This window comes from Lygodium microphyllum, chromosome 4 (assembly GCF_053477565.2).
Source record: "Lygodium microphyllum isolate KBCC chromosome 4, Lygodium_microphyllum_v1.1.10, whole genome shotgun sequence".
In the NCBI taxonomy this organism is placed as follows: Eukaryota; Viridiplantae; Streptophyta; class Polypodiopsida; order Schizaeales; family Lygodiaceae; genus Lygodium; species Lygodium microphyllum.
Genome location: NC_141138.1, coordinates 40,118,280 through 40,139,613, shown reverse-complemented (window position 1 = coordinate 40,139,613; position 21,334 = coordinate 40,118,280). Strand labels below are relative to the sequence as shown.

Genomic DNA, 21,334 nt, shown 5'->3' with positions numbered 1-21,334 from the left:
ATTTTGCTGTGGGGTATACCTGCAAGTAAATTGCCTCTTTATCCCATGAGTCCTCAAGAAGCCACTAAACTCATTAGAGAGGTACTCTCTCCCTCCATCTGATCTCAAGCACTTCACTTTCAAGCTTGTTTCCGTTTCAACAACTACCTTGAAAGATTTAAAGTGCTCAAATACATTACTCTTTTCCTTCATGAAATATACCTATAGCTTTCTTGAATAGTCATCAATAAATGTGACAAAGTATTTATTGCCACCAAGAGATACATTTTGTGTAGGCCCCCAAATATCTGTATACACTATATCAAGTATATTTCTACTCACTTCTCTATCATGCGAGAAGGGTTGTCTTGCCTGCTTACCAAACTGGCATGCTTCACAAACTTTATGAAATTCTGCAACTCTAAAGGAAGGCAACCCTATAATCAATCCTCTGGACTGCATTAATTTCAGCCTTTGCACATTTGCATGTCCAATACGTTTATGCCATATTTCAATGTCTGCAACCACTCATTTTCCTTTAGCATACATAGCAGCATCCATTGCGGAAATTTCAACATCTAAAGTAAATATGCAACCAACTCTACTTCCTTTTGCGACCAACCTGTATTTATCATTAAAGTCTTCTACAAAACAACCTTTTGCATTGAATCGGACTTGCAACCCTTGCTCTACCATTTGGCCGACAGACATTAGATTCTTTGTGATTGAAGGCACATATAATACATCTGTCAGACTCTTTATCTATCCATCATGCAAGAATAAGGGAACCTTTCCAATGTGTGAAATTGGGTGGCATGAATCATCACCCGTCTGCACATAACTTGGATTTTGTAAGTCCTGCATCTCTCCAAACCATTCAACATGACTAGTCATATGATTAGATACATCTGAATCAACATATCAAACATCATCATGTATCCCTTTTCCTGTAAATGCATTCATCATATGTTGCATAATAAACAAACGCTCATTTTTATCTTCATTCTGTCGTGAAGACAATGCATAGTTTCCTTGCTGCAATTTACCACTGCGAATATCATCCTTCTTAGCATAACAATGGACTGTAATATGACCTGTTTTGCCACAATAATCACAAACAATAGCAAAATTTTCAAAATCTCTATTCTGCCATCCACCTCTTCCTCTAGAGCTTCCCCTGTCTCTAAAGTTTCCTCAGTCTCCTAAAACCTGCATTTCACCAAATTGTTGATGGAACCTGTTTTGCTAGTTATCGCCAACACGTCCCATACCACGGCCTCTCGAAGAGGATCTACCACGTCCCCTTCCTAAACTTGAGTAAAATGCTTGGACCTTTTCACCATTTCTTTCAAACGAGTCACCCTACATATTAGTCTCTTCGGTAATCATGAGAGAGACCAGCTCATTAAAATCTGAAAATGGCTTTCGTACATATACTGAAGTAACAAATGATTTCCATGTCTTCTCATTATTAAGGCCACTCAAAGTAGATGAAACCAAATCATCATCATCAGGCATTGCATCAATTGCTGCTAAAGCATCCACAATGCTCCTCACCTTCAAAACATACTCATTGAAAAACATTTTTCCTTTCTTCAAGGTATTCAACTCTTGCTTGAGTTGAATCTTCCGTATCTTTGTATTTACTGAAAACATATTCTCAAAAATTATCCAAGCTACATGTGAAGTTTTTGCATTCCTGATATATCCCAACATCATATTATCAATGATTGCAAATAGCCAATACATCACCTTTTTGTCTTTTGCATTCAATTCTTTCCATGCCTTTAATTCATCTACAGTCAGAGGGATACCCAGCTCTAGCTCCTTTTCTTCACCTGAAACAAACTCATAAAGACCCTTTCCAATGAGGAAGTTCGTCACACGGAACTTCCATGAAGGGTAGTTGTTCTTGTCGAGCTTCTCAATAATGGGATTTCCACTGTTCTCTGTCATTATCACAAAAAAGAATACAACACAACAAGCTAGTCTTCTACAACCTTTCACAATAAGTGCACAGCAATACAGCAAGCAACCTTTTTCACTGATTGCTCAATAGTACATGTAATCTACAGCCTGTTTGCAGATAAACCTTATGTTTGCTTCCTGTCAAACACCTCAAAAATTACAGATTCAAAATTACAAACTAAATATAATAAGATAAGTCAGTGACCATGTGAGTATCATAATGACCACCAATGTGCTAAGTGTAGACGTGCGGCCCATCTAGCCAAGCGGTCCATCATCAATGTCCACACATGTTGAGCTTGCCATCTCAACATTAGGGCCGAATCCTCAATCATCTCCAAGTGGAGAAAAGCAATTGATGAGGGAATAGCCACTACTCCGGAATCCTTTCAAGATTTCTTCTTCTTCTCCTTCTCCTTCTCCTTCTTCTCCTTGTCGGGTCAATCCTTCTTCCAATGACCTGTTTTGCCTCAGATATGACAAGTAGATCCATTTTCTTTGCTCTTCTTCAATTCATCCGCCTTCTCCTTCTTTTGGTCCTTCCCCGTCTTCTAAGAGGACTGACCAACCAAAGCCTCATATTTAGAAGCATTGGTCCCTTTCAATTGCTTCTCTTGATCCAAGACCATAGGAACCAACTCTTCCCACCTAAGAGTCTTAGACCGCCCTGAAGCAATCAAGGCAGAATAAAAGCCACTGAAACGGAGCAATAACCGTGAAAGAAGCATTATCGCCATATCTTCAGAAGTGATCACCTTCCTTGCGTTCTATACCTGCATCTAAAGCTGCCTTAGCTTGTTAATATGCTCCCACATAGAAGATGACTTGTTGACACTCATGGTCCTCATCTGCACTTCCAAAGAAACTCGCTTCATGGCAGTCATACGATTGTACATCTAACCAAGCTCTAGTCATATCTCCCGGGCGACCATCAAATGCTCAAGATGAGAGATAACAGTTGTAGTACATGAGAGAAATAAAAACGAGCAAATGTGAGCATTGATTTTATCCCAATATGCCTAAGCCTTCGCCAACTCCACCTTATCACTGGAAAAAGTCTGGACTAATCTCACGAAGAAAGACAATGAATAGTCTCCGTAACAAGCTGTAGTACATGAGAGAAATAAAAACGAGCGAATGCAAGCATTGAGTTTATCCCAATGTGCCTGAGCCTTTGCTAACTCCATCTTATCACTAGAAGAGAGTTTGGACTCGTCTCGCGAAGAAGGACAATGAATAGCCTCCATAACAAGCTCCGCCAAATCATAGGACTCCAAAATGGAAAGCATCATGACCCACTAGATGCGGTAATTCTCACCATCGAGCTTTTGATCTGATGGAAGAGCCAATAAGACAGGTAGATCCATGATCGCCTGAAACTCTGTCTCGACCTCAGAAGACATCTTCACCTACAATGCCTACACAAAACACAAAAAGCAGCCCTCTCTGACTGCTAAAACATAGCTGATAGGGCTTTTGACCACTCAGCCCACTCCACCTGTTGAAGGCGATGAAAATGTGATTTCTGTACTTGAAGGCCCAAAATGCATCCTTCTTCCTTCTCTAACAGAAAAACCAGCAGCAACTTCAATAAATCTTCTCATTTCTCGCATACCCATGCTCGCCCTTCAACGCTGAAAGCGCAGCAGCCTTGTGTCGCAGTAAAATCTCCTCTTCAAATGGGTCCACCCTCCTTCAATGCTTTGATACCATGTCAGAGTGAAGCAATGCAAAAGCAAATGACCAAGACAAAGAGTGAACAGAGAAAGAAAAGAGAGAGAAAGAGAGTGTATGTAGTAAAATGCAGAAAATCTTCAGTGAAAAATGTTGTATAAGGATGTAGAAATATGCATGGATGCAGAGAGAATGTCTACATATATCTCCACCTCGAAGATCTCAATCTTCTTCAACGCCGAGGACAATCTCCACGGTTTGCAACCTGAAATCTGGGAGCACAACTGAGGACTGCTAAATCCAAGGCCAATAAATAGGCCAGCAGAAAATGGCAAAAAATACCAGGTCGGCTGCATTAAATACAGCCGACTGGTCGGCAATCAGTCCGACCAGCTTGTCTGACTACCACATCAGCTACTGCCTTCTGCCACATTGTCAAAGTGCAGCGATGCGGAAGCGTAGGACCAAGACTGAGAGAGAGTGAACATAAAGAGAAGAGAGAGAGAGAGACGACGGTGAAACACAGAAAATCTGCAGTGTAATATGTTGTATAGGAGTGCAGACATATACACGGGTGCAGAGAAAAATATATGCGTATGTCCTCCTCTACGATGTCACCCCATGTGCACACCTCGAGGACAGCAAGGCCTGATCACAATCTGATCTCCATGAATTACAGAGAGTACCAAAAAATAACTGAGTGTGCCACATACTAGCTATAAATAGCCAAGGAAAAATAGTGCCCAACACCAAGTCACAGCTGCAGTAAATGCAGCCAACTGCATAAAATAAGGCTAAAAATCTGTCCGACTGAACAGTCTGCTGCCATGTGGCATCTGCAGCAGCTGACGTGGCTCCTGCTCTGTTGACGCAGCACCTGCTCTGCTGATGTGGCACTCTGGCCGTATTGTTCTGCACACTGATGTCCAGGAGATGACTCTCTAACACCCCCTCTCAGATCCTTGACAGGTCAAAAGACTAAGGGATCTGGGGTGTCTTCGAAGAAGAGCCTAGGGAAGCACCTTCGTGAACAAATCTACAACATTATCCTCCGTTTTGCAGTACTCCACATCAGTGGTCCCATCTAGAAGCTTCTCCCGAACGAAGTGATACCGGATCTCAATGTGCTTCGTCCGGGCATGGAAGACAGGATTCCGTGCCAAGGCAGTACAACTCTCATTGTCGCACCGCAGAAGAGTAGGACGAGTTTGGGGGCAGCCAAGCTCCTCCAACAATCTCCGAAGTCCCACAACCTCACATGTGGTGGAAAACACGGCCCGATACTCTACCTCGGTAGAAGAAAGGGCTACTGTGGGGGGGGGTTGCTTCTTGCTACTCCAAGAGATAACACCTGTACCTAAGGTAAAACAATAGCCTGTAGCAGACTGCCGGTGGTCCACATCGCTAGCCCAATCCGAATCACTCCAACCTGCAAGAACAAGATCTGAAGCATCTGTACCTATTGGATAAGAAATCCCTAAGTCAGAGGTCCCCCTCAAATACCAAAGAATCCTAAGGACAGCCTACCAAATGCACCTGTTTGGGTTCACTCATGAACCCCGCCAAAAGACCCATAGCAAAACAAAGATTAACACGAGTGTTGAGTAGCCAAATCAAGGACCCAATCAACTGACGGTAGCAAGAAGCATCCGTCAAGGGAGAATCTATGTGAAGTGGCCTTCCAGTTCGGATCCATAGGAGTAGAAATGATCCGACAAGTCTCCATCTCAAAAGTCACCAAGAGCTCCTAAATGTATCACTGCTGAGAGATGAAAATCCCCCTCTGAGTCTAATAAATCTCGTGACCCAAGAAAAAATGAAAAAGCCCCAAATCTATCATCTCAAACGTCTGATGTAAAGTTGTCTTGGTCTCTTGGACCTTCTATGCATGATCCCCTATCAAAATCAAATCATCAACATATAACACAAACAACACACGACCAGCCTTGGAAGTGTGCACATAAAGCTGCGGATCGGCTTGGGAGTGCCGATATCCCAACTTGGACTGAAAAAACGAGTTAATCTTCTTGTTCCATGCATGCGGAGCCTGCTTGAGGCCATACAAGGCCTTCTTCAACATGTAAACTTTCCCATCCGAGGATCCAAAGCCAGGAGGCTGCTCTACATAGATCTCCTCCTGCAAGTCACCATTGAGAAAAGCCGACTTTACATCTAACTGATAGACACACCATCTCCTATGGCCAGCCAATGCAAGAACAGCTCGAATAGTCGTCATACGAGCAATGGGGGCAAAAGTGTCATGGAAGTCAATGCCTGGGCACCGAGCAAAACCTTTAGCAACAAGGCGAGCCTTGTGCTCGTCCAAAGAACCATACCTAAGGTACTTGGTCTTGAAGACCCACTTGACGCCAATCACCTTCTTGTGAGAGGGACAAGGCACAAGGGACCAAGTGCCATTTCTCTTAATAGCCTCCAACTCGGCTTCCATAGCCTTTCGCGAATGGTCAGACTGCAAAGCTTCCTTCATTGAAGTAGGCTCTCAATCCTGCATAGCACGGGTCATTAAACAATAGTTAGAGCAAACAAGCTCCGTAGAATGTGCTTGATTCCTCTGTGACCTCCATTGTCCATCCTGCAGTTCCCACTCCTCAAGGACCCCCTCAATCCCTGAATCTCAGAGTGTGTCACAGGCCCAACGAGGAGGCCGAACGTCTCCCCATCGCTCTCTACCTGCTGAGGACTCGAGTACATCCATCGGTGAAAGCTCCACTAGGGTGGCCGGTGGAAGGGAAAACTCTGAATCAGAAGAAGAATCTCCATCAAGAGGCTCTCACTCCAAAGGAACTGTCTCAAAAGCCCAACTCTCCCGTGGATCTCCAAGGACGGGGTGCTCCTCACCTCCCTCTGTGGCTGGAACTTCCACGAACCGCACATCTCAGCTCGTGTAGACATCCCGCTTGATAGGATCAAACAAACGATAACCTTGGGACTTGGAGCTATAACCAATAAAAACCTATAGTCGGGAAGCCGCCTCAAAATTGTCCCGCTGCGTCTTCAGAATGTGCACATAGACATCACACCCAAAGATCCTGAAATAAGAGACATCAAGCTTAGTTCCAAAGTAAGCCTCAAAAGGCGTCATCCGGGCAACAGTCGAAGTGGGAGATCGATTGAGAATGTGTACTGCGGTAGCCACTACCTCAGCCCACAGAAACTAAGGTGTCTGTCAGTGCTCCATCATGGTGCACGCCATCTCGATCACACTTCGGTTTTTCTGCCCCAAAATGCCATTCTCTTGAGGAGTGTTGGTGTTAGCAAACTCATGGTGAATGCCCCTATTTGTACAAAAACGAGTAAACTCATTAGACACAAATTCACAACCCTTGTCTGAGCGCAAGGTCTTCAGTCGCCGGCCAGATTGATTCTCCTCAAAGAGAAGCCAATCCTTGAAGTGGGAGAAAGCCTCCAACTTCAACGTCAAGAAATAGGCCCATGTCATCCTGCTATAGTCATCCATGATCAACATAAAGTACAAGCTCCCCTTCAGGGACTCGGTCCTCATTGGGCCACAAAGATCCATAGATACAAGCTCCATAGGTGAAGTAGATCGTCGCGAAGCTTTGTTGGGAATTGCATCCCGATGCAGTTTCCCACGAATGCAGGAGACACATGGCTGTTGGCTCACCACTATGTCCAGCAAACCTCGGACAAACGATCCTCGTGACGCCTTCCAAAGGTACTCATAGTTTAGGTGGCCAAACTGAGCATGCCATAGCTCGGACTGTGTCTGAGAGGTAAGAAGAAGAGAGATAAGAGCTGTAGAAGACTTCAATTTGTAGATGCCATTCTCCTCATACCCTGTAGAGAGAACCTTCCTCGATCCACAATCAAGGACTCAAACAGCATCACTGTCAAACTCCACGAAGAGGCCAAGAGAACAAATCTTATGGACCGAAAGCAAATGATACCCCAAGCCTGACACATACAACACCTCGGAAGTGTGGGTACCACCACGTCCATCTAGAATCAGCTACATCTCACCTTGCATAGCAATATACACGGAAGAGCTGTTTCCAATGAGAATCTGCCCACGCGAAGCTCGCAAATGGGCAACACCAACGGAAAGAGTCATGTGCCGGGAGGCACCACTGTCCAAATCCACTCTCGAGCCTGGGGAGCTATCGTCGCAACATCGGAAGTCTTCGGTGTAGAGTCCTCAATGACTGCTAAGTGCAGAAAAGCAACTAATGAGGGTACAGCCACCGCTCCATAATCCTTCGGGGGCTTCTTCTTGGTGTCCATCTTGTCCTTGTCGAGGCAATCCTTCTTCCAATGACCGGGTCTTACCACAAATACAGCATGTCGATTCCTTATACTTATCCTTCTTGGATTTGTTATCCTCCTTTTTCTTCATTTGGTCCTTCCCCTTCTTCTGAGAGGCTTGACCAACCAAAGCCTCCGATTTGGAAGCATTCTGTCCCTTCAACTGTTCCTCTTGGTCCAAGACCATAGGAACCAGCTCTTCCCACCGAAGAGTCAACTCCCGCCCTAATACAATAAGAGCGGAATAAAAGATATCGAATCATGACGGCAACTGGGACAATAAAGTGATTGCCATGTCTTTAGAGGAAATAGGCTTCCCCCCATTTTGAACCTGCATCTGAAGCTACCGAAGCTTGTGAATGTGTTCCGGAAGCGAAGAAGGCTTATTCACGGACAAGGTCCGCATCTGCACCTCCAAAGAAACCCTCTTCATGAGGGTCATCTGGTTATACATCTGGTTGAGCTCTAGCCATATCTCTCGAGCCACTGTCAAGTCCTCGATGTGAGCTATCATGGCTGTAGTACAAGATAGAAAAAGAAAAGAACGAATCCTAGCATTCAATTTGTCCCAATGAAACTGGGCCTTGGTCAACTCCACACAAGCATTGGAAGAGAGTTTAGACTAATCTCTTACCAAGGGCCTGTTAATCTCCTCCATCACAAGCTCTGCCAAATTATAAGACTCTAGAATGGCCAACATCATCACCCGCCACATGCAGTAATTGTCACCATCAAGCTTCTGATCTGATGGAAGAGCCGGTAGGACAAGCATCTTCCTGTCCATGATCACCTGGAACTCCAAATCAGTCTTTGTAGACATGTTTACCTGCAATGTCTACACAAACGCAAAATCAGTCTCCCTTTGACTGTGTAAACGCAGCCTGTTAGGGCTCTTTCCGCCGCTTCCCAAACCTTCTTCAGCTATTACCGGAGGCGATGAAAAGGTAAAATCTGTAGTGGAAGGCCTAAAACACATGATTCTCCCCTTCAAACACCAATAGCCTACAGCGAATTCACTAGCTGGACTCCTTTCCCGCATGTCCACACTCTCAAGTAGGTTCTTCAATCAGTCAGTCCGATTTCACCGCTCTGATACCACGTCAAAGTGCAGCGATGTGGAAGCGTAGGACCAAGACTGAGAGAGTGAACACAGAGAGGAGAGAGAGAGAGAGAGGAGACAATGAAACGCAAAAAATCTGCAGTATAATATGCTGTATAGGAGTGCAGAAATATACACGGATGCAGAGAAAATATCTGCCTATGTCCTCTACGATGTCACCCCATGTGCACACCTCGAGAACAGCAAGGCTTGATCACAATCTGATCTCCATGAACTGCAGAGAGTACCTATCAATAATTGAGAGTGTGCCACAAACTAGCTATAAATAGCCAAGGAAAAATAGTGCCTAGCACCAGGTCGGCTGTAGTAAATGCAACCGACTACATAAAATAATGCTAAAAATTGTCTGACTGATTAGCCTCTGTCCGATGACTGAACAGTGCTACCACGTGACATCTGTGGCAGCTGACGTGGCATCTGCTCTGCTAACGTGGCACTCTCGCCATACTGTTCTGCACACTGTTGTCCAAGAAATGACTCTCTAACACACGTGTCACCTGCTCCTGCTACTCCTACCTATCCAAGGAATGTTTAGCTATCCAACTCTAACACAGAATGGCATCTATCTCTTGAGCTAGGATACAGTCGCAGCCACACCCAAGGCCAAGTATTCGGATCTTTTTTATGGTACCATAGAGGCTATCTATTAAAGGAGCTTACTAATGGAACTTCACTTTCCATACAACTCTCCCACCATTGTCTAGTGCAACAACCAGAGTGCCATTGCCCTTGTAGGCAATCCAATCATTCCACCACGGATGGGACATGTGGGGATCCACTTTCACTTCACCAAAGAGCACGTTGAGCTAGGCACCATATGCCTAGATTTTGTGCCTTACTCCAACGATTTTGTGGACATATTGACTAAGGCGATCAATTGGCCAGTGTTGCATATTATTCTACCCAAGATCAACCTTGGGTACACCCTCTCCTACTTCAGTTTGACAAGGAGAGTGATTCCCTCAAGCTTTCCTTTCCAGTTTGAGAGGGGGAAGCTTTCTTCTCTTGGTGGTAACAGGATATTGTTTAAAATTTCTTTTTCAGACATTTTTTTGCATATTGTACTTTGTACCTTCATCTGCATCATCCGTTTGACATAATTCTGAAAGGACACTTGGATAAGTGAATAATACCCTTGCAAGGGCATTATCCAAGTGGCACTATTGCATAGCATTTTGCATGAGCATGATCACACCGACAGTGTCTCTTGCATAACTCTAGTGCATTGGCAATCTATTCTTGTAAAAATGCATCTCTGCGCATTTATCCCTTTTTGGTCTTTTTTAGTGGTCAACTCTAGATCCACGATATTAGTAGCATTGCACATGGCAGTCTCCCTTGTTTACTTAGCTAGACTGGCTTGCTTCCCCACATCTTTTTTGCCTCTCCACATACCCACCATATTTGCGTCACACACCACTAGCCTCTTCTTCGTCCTTGACATCGAGTAGTAGTTGGGATAGCTTGCTTATTTTGTGAAAGCCTTTGGGTCTGGCTACTAGTCTCCCATCCGTTAATCAATCAACCACTACCTCCACTTTTTGAAAGAATCATTATCCCCAAAAAAAAAGGAGTTCACTATGGTTCCATTCGCCTTTGCAGGACTTGGTAGGCCATTGGGCAGCCAATGTGCACACCCTTTGTTTGATGCCTTGGCCTCTCTGGGTGACCACTTGGACTCCCTTGGTAAGATAACCATTGCCTCTGTAGTCTTGGTAGGCCACTGGGCAGCCACCGTGCACCCTTTGTCCGCTTCCCTAACTACTTTGGATTAGTATTCCTTTCTAGCTCAGTTTTTGGGCGAGGGGGGATATTAACCTAAAATAAGCATTACATGCTGAATTAGCCACTTAAAAAGCCCCAAAAATGCTTAATTAATGAAAACCCTAAAACGATGCACGGTTTGAGAGAGTTTTAAAAGGTCCACAATACGAGGTCCCGAAACTTTCTATAAATAGGCATGCTACACTCCATTTAGTCAGATCTCATCTTTGCAAGTTTCAAGCCCTCTAGCTTCGCCTCTCACACCTCATTCGTGGAGGACATCTCAGTTGAAGCTGCCCGTTGCTGTCTACATCCGTCAAGCACCTGTTTTCGACCTTCATCATACAGTTTATATCGATTTTGCTGATCAGCCACATTATCTACAGCTAGCGACCTGCTGAACTGCTGCATTTGTGATCTACGGCTCTTGTTCGAACTGCCACATCATCATACATGTGTTTTTACTACCGTTACCCTACCATGTCATCATATCTGTGTTTTTGCTGCCATCAATCTGCCACATCATCATTAGCTTGCTGCATTTGCAAATTGTCTCTCTCCTCATTGCATGTCTGCCACACTAGATCTGACATAGTTTGTTGTGTTTACAAGTGTCTGCACTCAAAGGCTATCTTGCTACATTTCAGGATGTCTAGGAATACAACACTCTCTCCTACTCAGCACCTTTGCCTCAATCCTCGAGGCATGAGAGTTCGGGTACAGTTTTCATTTCTCCCCGGTTTGTTTGCTACATGAGCATTGTATATTGAGCATTCAAACATTGATTCAGGTTTCCACTATGCTCATTGTCTCTAAGTTACCCTAACCCTAACAGTATTCTTTTGAGTTTATGTTTTGTCATATGCTTTCATTTATGTTTCTGCGTTAGGGTATTTCTTCACACGCGGCTACAAGGGCTTGAGAAATGAGAATATCCGCGATGGGGATCATGTGATGGATAACTCCACTATCCACAATCCAAAAAGTAGATGAAATACTCAGTTGTGATGAGTGGGCCTTTACAATTACCTTGTCAAGAGGCAACTCCCAAATATCAATAAGACTCGCATTCTCAAATATCTCTACAGAGAAGATGTGGGCCTCTAAAAACCAATCAAACAAGCCCTCTAGTGTGGAGAACATTGTCGACTGTGATGGCTAACTGGTGGCAGCATGAATCTAGCCTCCCCATTGCCCCTACTGTGAGGGTTGCCACCACCCTACCTCCCCTGCCAACGGTTGCTCGACGAAGGGGTGGGGGTCTAAGTCTTAGCTTTAGTGATATGTCTCTTGCTTTTAATCGACACTCATCATCAAAGTAGCCAGCCTTTTGACAATGTTCACAATACCGATTTTACTTCAGTACATTCTGAAACCGGATTTTAGAGATGACTCGGAATTTTCTTGGGTCTCACTAGATTGATTTTGAGTTTGAGTTTGTTTTTTGTTTTGATTGAAAGTTTGAATTTGTTTACCCTTCCCTTGCTGCCCCTTCTGGGAAAAAGCAATGAGAGCCCCTTCTCTAGAGATCAAACTATGAAACTAATCAAACAACCGAGCATAACGCAATAGCTGACACTCAAATTCATAGAGTGTGAGCATAGTGAGCTGTGAGATCACCTACTACACAAAATGAAAGTACTTCCTCGATAGCTTCTTTAGAAATAATGTGACCTAATCATCCGAGGAGAGCCCCCATAGTAGAGAACTCAACAAGAAGACACCAATACTTAGCCAATTTGACTTTCAAGTCATTCCGATCGGTGGTTTTAAATTTTTGGAGCTCATGATCCAAATTGATGCAAAGGGTTTTATCTCAAGCCACATAGTGGTCGATCAAGTGTGCCCCACGCTCAGATACTGAGTCAAAAAGCTGAAGCTATAAATAAAATTCAGGTAATAGACCTTGCATCAATTCAATAATAGTCGCAAACATTTCTAGCCTTCCATGAGCAGACAACCTCGTATGGAATAAGAAAGAGATCAAGTTGGGATTCCAACCCCTACATAAGATCCCATAGGTTGTATGAGTCAAGGACATGTCTCAACAGATTTGACCAAGTAGTAAAGTTTGACCTAAAAAAATGAGTCTTATCATTAAAGGTATGTTTGGTTGATGAAGAGGAAGAATAGTGAGGTGTTGAATAAGTGGAATAAGATAAAGGAGGGGGATAAGTAGAAGGGGAAGATGGGTAGGCAAAAATAGACTAATAATGTCCAATGGGTGCTGATTGATGCAGAGGTACTCGAATATGAATGTTTCCATAAAGTGCTGATGGAGGTGGAGGCACCGGGACATATAAGCCCTATCCAATGGTCTAGCTTGGGCACAACAAAATGACCAAAAGGCCCACAAGGTAACGCTATTGATGCAAAATATAGTACCAACTAATCCACACTCGATGAAGGCTGGGTGGCATTCCTAAGCCGTAAAAAACCCAAAAGTGTGGGGATGGGAGGATAAACCTCCATCATGGAAACACCACCCGTTAGAGGAAAAGACGAGGTCCTAAAGGGCGTACCTAGGGATGAAGGACCCCTTGGTAGGTTGTATAAAGACATGTATGATGTAAGATACAGTTAATGGAGGCTGAAAGGACAATGCAGTGGAACTGGTGGGTGGGATAGGTGGGAGATTAAATGGATTTGTCTTATGTGTAGTTGTGGGAAATGTGTTAGATCCTTTTTATCCATTAAATACAAATGAAGGAATAGATGAATCACCAAAATCATATTGAACATGAGATGTAAAAGCTAAAGGAAAAGATGAAAAAGGAGCACTCATCATAGATTCTTGCAATTTTTGTTATTTTTTCGTGAGTGCAACTAGAAAAACCTATTCTCTTTGGGGATAATGAGCCAATATTCAGTTTGATGAGTTCCTTCATCATGAGCACCTCCAATATCTTGCAGAAGAGAGCAAGTAAAATTAAAAGATTATTAAGTAGCAACATGCGTACCTAACATAGGAGTGAATAAAGGTAGAGAAATGTGTGGAAAAGATAAAAGAGATAAATATACAAATGATGGTGGTAGAGAGGAAAATGGTTTGTGCTTCATGCCAATTTCCAAGTCAAGATGGCCAATTTGTTGTGGAACTTTCATTCTTCTTGCAAAATCATTAGACTGATGCATCGAATCTAAAGAGAAAAACTCAAATTTACCTTCAATCTACTATTGAGCTCGATACATGGGAATAAAATCGTATTCCGCTCGTGAGATCTCATATGGTCTGTGGACTCCATGGTAGTCTGAAGACTCTCCAATCATGTCAGAAGAAGAAGCAAGCTATGAAGCCCACTCTATCTTGTGTCTTGATGTGCTAGGCTCAGGAGTATCATGATGAAGTGGTGAAGATGTGTTCGAAGTCATCTTGCCCTCCTGTTGTCCCTGCTTCTTACAAAGGGCTTCTAGATCAAAGGTTGAGGTTTCGTGGAAGAGAACCTTGCTCTCATACCATGTGAAGAAATACCCTACATTAGAAACATAAATGAAAGTGTACAACAAAGCACAAATTCAAATGAACACAGTTAGGGTTAGGGTAACTGAGAGATAATGAACACAATGGAAATCTGAATGAATGACTAAATAGTGAATTTTCAATGCTAATGCAGCAAATAAACTATGCAAGAATGGAAAATGTACCCCGAACTCTCCTATCTCGTGGACCACGGCAGAGGTGCTAAGCAGAAGAGTATGTCATACTCTTGACAGACTCCAAAATGTAGCAAGACAAATGTCAGGTCAGCCAGTAACAAATGCTAAAATAGCCAAATAAAATGCCTAAATATTCTAGGAAATAAACGGATGCCCTAGCCCACTGAATCACATGCACAAACTCGGCCATGAACTTACATATCTACTGACACCCTCTCTCAAATCATGGGTGATCTAATACAATACAATATGCAATAATAATGTCCCATCATAGTACATACAAGAAGAACCACCAGAGTAGAACCATAGATGCCCAAGCAGTGGGTGTGCAAGCCACCACCAAGGTGCCTCAAAGAGAACCTAATATCGATGTCGATTGTACCAACTCCTGAAAATAGAGAAGAATCATAGCAACTCTCAATATCTACCAACAGTGTCTTGCGGTAGCATACAAGACCATCTTGTCAAAAATACCTCTCAACATATATGACCATGGATTCCCTACCTTTGGCCAAACAACAGAAGTGTCCCCTCATGCGAGCTTAGACTAGGAGCCAATCTTGCTCCTACCAAAGAACCAGCTCATCATAAACCTGGATGTCAAGCCCAGCTCCAAGATTTGAGCCTGTCAAACTTCAGTCTTCGATGCATCAAGAAAACCCCTTGCGAGAGCCTATGCACATGTATACCTGTATAGATAAGGCTCTCCGACCCCATCTCACCACCTTCTCACACCCTCTTTTGCACTAGAAAGTTGTGAGGGATGACCACATCATTTGTAGTGGCAACCTGGAAGGGAGGCCCCTGCAGGCATCGTCGGGGCCACATAGCTCAAGCCTAAACTTGGACATGGAGATGAGGAAGACTCACCGAGAGAGTCATCACCCTTCGTCACTCTCTGCTCCGGCTTCTGCTGGTAAAGTTGCTAATGTCCTGCAGTCCTTCTGAAGGTGTCCCTTCTTGCCACAATAATAGCATTGAGACTTCTACTTCTTCTTTCATAGGGCATCCCTCTCTAAAACTAAAATATTTGAAATACCAAGAGACAGCATCCTCAAAGAAACCTGAAGTTAAACACAAGAAGTCTCCACCATAACACTAGTAGATGAGTAAAGAATGTTGGCATGGTGACCATTAGGAGAAGATGCCGGAGGAACCATGATGAGGGAGATATAGAGAAGATGAAGACAAGGGATCTTCAGGGAGATAAGTATGCCAAAAATACACACCCACAAGGATTGCACGATTTTAAAGCACTAAAGAAAGCACATAGAGAAAAGATCAATAGTAACCAGAGTGTAGTGATGAGAGCACGACAACCAGACACACATGAACCCTCTCTAAAGCTAAGTAGTGTATCACAAAAGGGAAATATGGACCAAACACACCTAGGAAATAGCCGGAAACCTGTTGCCAAGCCCTACACAAAAGCGAAAAAGCAAAATGCAGATGCTGATGACAAAGTCCAAGCTGTAACTGCATTAAATGCATTCAGCCTGCAGGAAAACAAGTCGCCTCAGCCTTAAAAACAGGTCCCCAACCCTGAAACATTCCCAAAAAACAGTAAACGCAAATGGTAGTCTCCATAACGCTGATGAAACAAGCCGAAAATGATCAAAAGATGGTTGCCCAAGCTGGAAATTAGTCACAGCAGTCAGAAATAGGTCCAAAGAGCAAACGAAAAGTCAAAACTTAGACCTAGAACAGTGTAAAACAGCAGCAAGAACAATGATCTTGAAATATGATACCATGTCAAAAGTGGATGCACTGATGGAAGTGTGGAAAACTGCTGTAATAGATTGTTGAACACAAGAGACAAAGGAAAGAGAAAGAGACACACTACAAACAAAAAGAACATTGCACAAAGAACTCAGAAGCAAAGAGATACTCAAGAAATGGAATCCATATACCAAGATATGAGACAATACAGAACCAATGTGAGGCTATGAAGGCACTGGTACTTGCTCCTCTCCCTCCACTAGAACATGTCAGATGATGAATGACAACTGATGCATGATGACTATGGAGGAGGAGCCTGAATAAATAGGCAAAAATAATGCCATAAATCGTATCAAGTTGACCAACAATAAATGCTAAAATAGCCAAAAAAAAAGCATAAGTAATCTAGAAAATAATCTGGTGTCCTAGCCCACTAAATCACATGCATGGACTTAGCCATGAACTAACATATCTACTAACACGTAAATGGATGTGAACAGCAACAAGCAACTTTAACTAAGATATCCTCTGTGAACGGGATATCATAAGTGTCAAGGAAAGACAAAAAGAATATTAATTACTCGCCTATTATGATTGATGTATTGTCAAGATTCTCTCATGTTAATATAGATTCACATGGTTCTGAGCAAAGCTTAGATGAAGAGTTTGGGATTCCATCTATTAAGAGACCTCGTGTAAGGAAGGCACAAGAGGATACTAGGACACCTAGTAGTGATCCAAGTCCATGCAAGTCAACAAGAGTAAGAAAGACCATGTAGTGATTGACATATAATAGCTATGTAGCTCATCACTATGCATACATGGCTAAGATTTTAAAGGATATAGAGTCCACTAGTTTTAAGGATGTAGTGAATCATGAGCATTGGGATAATGCTATGGATGAAAAAATGGCTACACCTAAGGTAAATGATACATGGGATTTTGCCTCTACCAGAAGGTAAAAAAATTATTGGTTGCAAATGGATTCATAAGTTGAAGCATAAGCTTAATGGATCAGTTGAGCACTAGAAGGCAAGGTTGACTGCCAAAGGGTATACATAGACTCATGGTATTGATTATGAGAAAACTTTTACTCTAGTGGCTAAAATGGCTACTATGAGGACTGTAATAGTGGCTACATCAAAAGATTGGATCATGCATTAGATGGATGTTAAAAATACCTTCTTACATGGGGAGTTACAAGAAGAAGTTTATATTAAGCTACCACTTGGTTATATGGATGATAATTATCCTAATTATATATATAGACTTCACAAGGCCTTATATGGACTGAAGCAAGCATTCAAGGTATGGCATGACAAGATTGCAGAATATCTTATTAGCATTGGATTTTGCAAAGCACAGGCTTATCAAACACTTTTTTTATGTGAGAGTGATGTGAGTATTGTGGTCATTAATATGTATATAGATAACTTGATTATCGTGGGCCGTAATGAGACAAAGATTGGCCATGTGAAGAGTCTTCTCAAGGCTGAGTTTGAGATGAAGGATTTGAAAGAGCTACGCTATTTTCTTGGTATAGAGATAATCAAAACTCCAAAGGATACATGGTTGTCACAAAGACGGTGTACTTTGGATATGCCGAAAAAGTATCTATGGCTTTTTTTTTGTCATCGTTAATTGTATAGAAAATTGTAAGTTTTTTTGCCTTTTCTTTGCGTTTTTATATTGTTGCACCTATAGGTACACATTTGGTAGGAGCTATGGGAAAAGGTATACAAAAAGCATCAAACTCTTAGATCACATGATACTAACCATGGAGTTCAAAAGACACTGCATGAATTTTATAATCAATGTATATATCAGTTGTCCACCCTCCAAGATCACAAGAACTAATATATATACGTATTATGCAGCTTGCGTTTACTGCAGTGCAAACCCAATCAGTATTGTCTTTAGCTTCCTCTACTATGACCTAGCTTCCTATAGCCTCTGGTGATTGGTTGCCATTATCTTCAAGTCATTATATTATTGCCTTTACTAGTTCTAGTCCTAGAGGCTACTAAATTTTGATTTTTAGCTTGCTATTGAGCTAAATTATACATTATAAATTGATTGGCTCTTTAAAACAACTCCAAACTGAATTTCCAACATTATTCAAACAATTAAATTAATTTTTATAATTAAAAATGCATTTTTTGAAGTAGATGAGAAAGCCATAATGATTGCAATATGTCCTCATACCAAAACACCAAGATATGCCCAACTACAAGCTAAAAAGTTACTAATTAACTATAATGCCAATGCTCTACAAAGTGAAACAACAGCTAAAGCAACATCAAACCAGTCCAAAACTGTTGAAAATCTAACATTCAAACAGTCCCAAAGGCATATGAATTTCTTGTTTTTTTTTCTTGGTATTTTTTCAGCTATTTTCCAAGCATTAGATAGCCACCCAATACCAATTGCATACAGACTGCCTTTGACATTCTATGACATAAAGATAATGCACCTCAATGTGCTTGGTACAAGCTTGAAATACTTGGTTCCTCAGAACTGCCATAGCACCATCATTGTCACCATAGATAAGAGTGGGTGACTACTGTCCACATTGAGATAGGCCGAAATGCATCTAAGCCATATACATTCCAATATTTCCGGCCTCTTTTATCTTTATTCACTTTATGGTTATCCTGTAGGGCACGTTTACGAAATAACATAATCTGAAACAAAAGAGATTCGAACCCTCGACAGCATGGTTCGGAGCCACGTGTTTTAATCCCCTGGGGAGATGTAAATGCTATCATGTATTCAGCTTCCCAGCCTCAACAAATGCTGGATGACGAAGAAAATATAAACTAGTTGATTTAAGCTGTATAAACTGTAGAATTATGAACTGGTATCCAGGATAAGGCCTTGTGTCTAACCGTGTATTTTTCCATTAAACCTGCAGTGCCCCTAACTCACGTTTATAAACAACGTTTCTGTATCAGTCTATCTTCATAAATTGATGAGTGTGGCTCTCAAAGCTTCAATGTTCAGTTGACTACTTTCAGACCGAATTTGCAGACCTCTGGCAGAGATGTAGAGCTTCTGACATTAGGACCACAAACAGACAAGATCTCTCACCCCTTTTAAAAGTTTCAGCTTCATCAGATCTTGATCTAGTGTTTCGATAACTCCACAGTTATCACCATCAGGTTGTGCAGTTTCATTCTCAAGCTTCACGCTACAAACCAGAAGTTCCTTATGTTTCTCCCTGCAGCATGCCTGGGAACTGACCTCCTCCTGTAAAGTCAGCACAAGCAATCTGAAGCTGTGAAAATAAACAAATATTGGGCATCAAGAATCTGCTTGAACACAAGATAGACAGAATGAGATTACTAAATCCTAATTCAAAAACATGACACAATTCGCTGACAAAGAACGCAATTCCTGTACCAGGAGCCCAACTCCAGCTTCCTCGATCTTGCTGATCACTTTGTCCATCTTTAATTAGAAGCAAATTCTCCTCCTATCATCGCCAAGTATGTGTTGCTATGTTCAAGTCCCAACCCATCACAAATGGTTTGTCCTATGTTCCTATGTTCAAGTCCCAATCCATCACAAATGTCACATGATTTATCCTATGTCCCTTATCGATGTAGTGGCCATGAATAGGCTACATGGAATATGTATCAAGTGGTTTGCCCCATATTCTTATCGTACATTGACCATCAAATAACACCGAACATTGCACAATGTGGTGATTCGTGACCTAAAGCTTCGATATGAAAGTTACACAATCCATTCAAAAGGATTCTTAATTATCTATGTATTTTTCCTCATTCATCTATCAAGCTCAATTAGGATTAGTAGCTGTCCTTGTGGCCTCAATATCTCTCAAATTCATGACAGCATGTGCATCACAATTATGTGTGCATAAAATGAGTTATGTTTTGGCAGAACCATAGATGAAAGACACAAAACTAATTGATACTCTCATTTGGGGTGCTTGACCTAGGAGTGATCTAATAGTGCTTTCCTCAACAAAGGATATTGTTACTCTTATGTACTACAAAAGGAATATGATTGCATAGAATGTGAATGAAAAAGGTCCTTTTTTTATATAATATGCATCTAGTTAGAGAAGAGTGGGATGGGTCTAGTTTAGTCATGTATGGGATCCGTTAGATCTGTCCAATTCGTAGACTTAATATGGTATTGAACATACACAAGATAATGTCGAAATAAAATTCTATTTTTTCGTAAAATACATAAGAAGTTAAGGGGTATTCTAGTAAACATTAATTGTTTCAACATAAGAGTGGTTACCCATGAAATAGAGTGTCACAAAGACATTATCTATTTAATACCTGCTTCAAGTTCGAACAATGAACATAACAAGAGTTGAGACAAATTATAAATCAAAATCTTGAGTGATTTCCAAGTTCAAACTTCAATTAGAAAATTAAAGACATGTACAATGTATCAAGAAAGGGAGCTAGACATACAATGATGGACCATAGTGTGGCAAGTATAGTATGAAGAGTAGTAGATATAAGGGGAACCTAATAGCTCTTACTAGATGAGTCCTCATACCCATCATGAAGATGCGACTCATGATTCTCACTACATTGTCATCTGCATTTACCTAAAAATTTAAAGTTAAAAGATATGAAATTATTTCAATTTTTTTATTCATGAACTATAAGATGCCAAAACTAATGGACTCAAGTACCAAATTGCTTCTCTATCCATACATGCATTGGGCAATTAACACCCAAATGACTCCCACCAAAAAAGAGGCTTGACCAATGAGGTCCTTTTGCCATGCTTTGTCGTGGATAGGCTACTTCATCCACTTCCACCTCTTCTCAACAAGATGGAGAATGTCATCTCACCGCGGGCTATCATCTAGCATATTAATCATATCACTAATTAAGCAAACATGTAAGAGGTATTAAAATTAGTTTGACCTTTAACAAAAATGGAATGTAAAATTCAAAACATTGCATGGAATCCCAATATATGAGTATAGTGCAAGCCTTTATTTCCTTGATGGCCTCTTTCATGAAATGAGTAAGGCGTCCCATGGTGGTGAGCTACACATTCATGATGCAAAGAATGCTATACAAGGATGTGATCGCAATAACTAAGGCTTGCACATTTGTCTAAAATGGCTCTCTTGGGAAAAGCCATTGAATGGCTTTGCCCTCCTCTATGGTC

At 41.8% G+C, this 21,334-nt stretch overlaps 1 protein-coding gene across 16 annotated transcripts in view; it reads right to left on the bottom strand.

Moving 5' to 3' along the window:
• LOC148036958 (paramyosin-like protein) overlaps positions 1-19,806 on the bottom strand; it is a 197,350-nt gene extending 177,544 nt beyond the window's left edge. For 5 of the 16 annotated variants that reach the window (XM_087675898.1, XM_087675895.1, XM_087675901.1 and 2 more), the window contains exons 1-2: positions 19,568-19,792; positions 19,256-19,414 (exon numbers count right to left, since the gene is read on the bottom strand). In XM_087675898.1, coding sequence (XP_087532024.1) covers positions 19,256-19,414; positions 19,568-19,615 — 207 coding nt within the window. In that variant the 5' untranslated portion in view covers positions 19,616-19,792. Of the gene's footprint in view, positions 1-19,255; positions 19,415-19,567 lie in introns of all 16 variants that reach the window. The other 11 variants (XM_087675900.1, XM_087675897.1, XM_087675896.1 and 8 more) reach the window with 8 other exon arrangements.
• Positions 19,807-21,334: the final 1,528 nt, after the last annotated feature.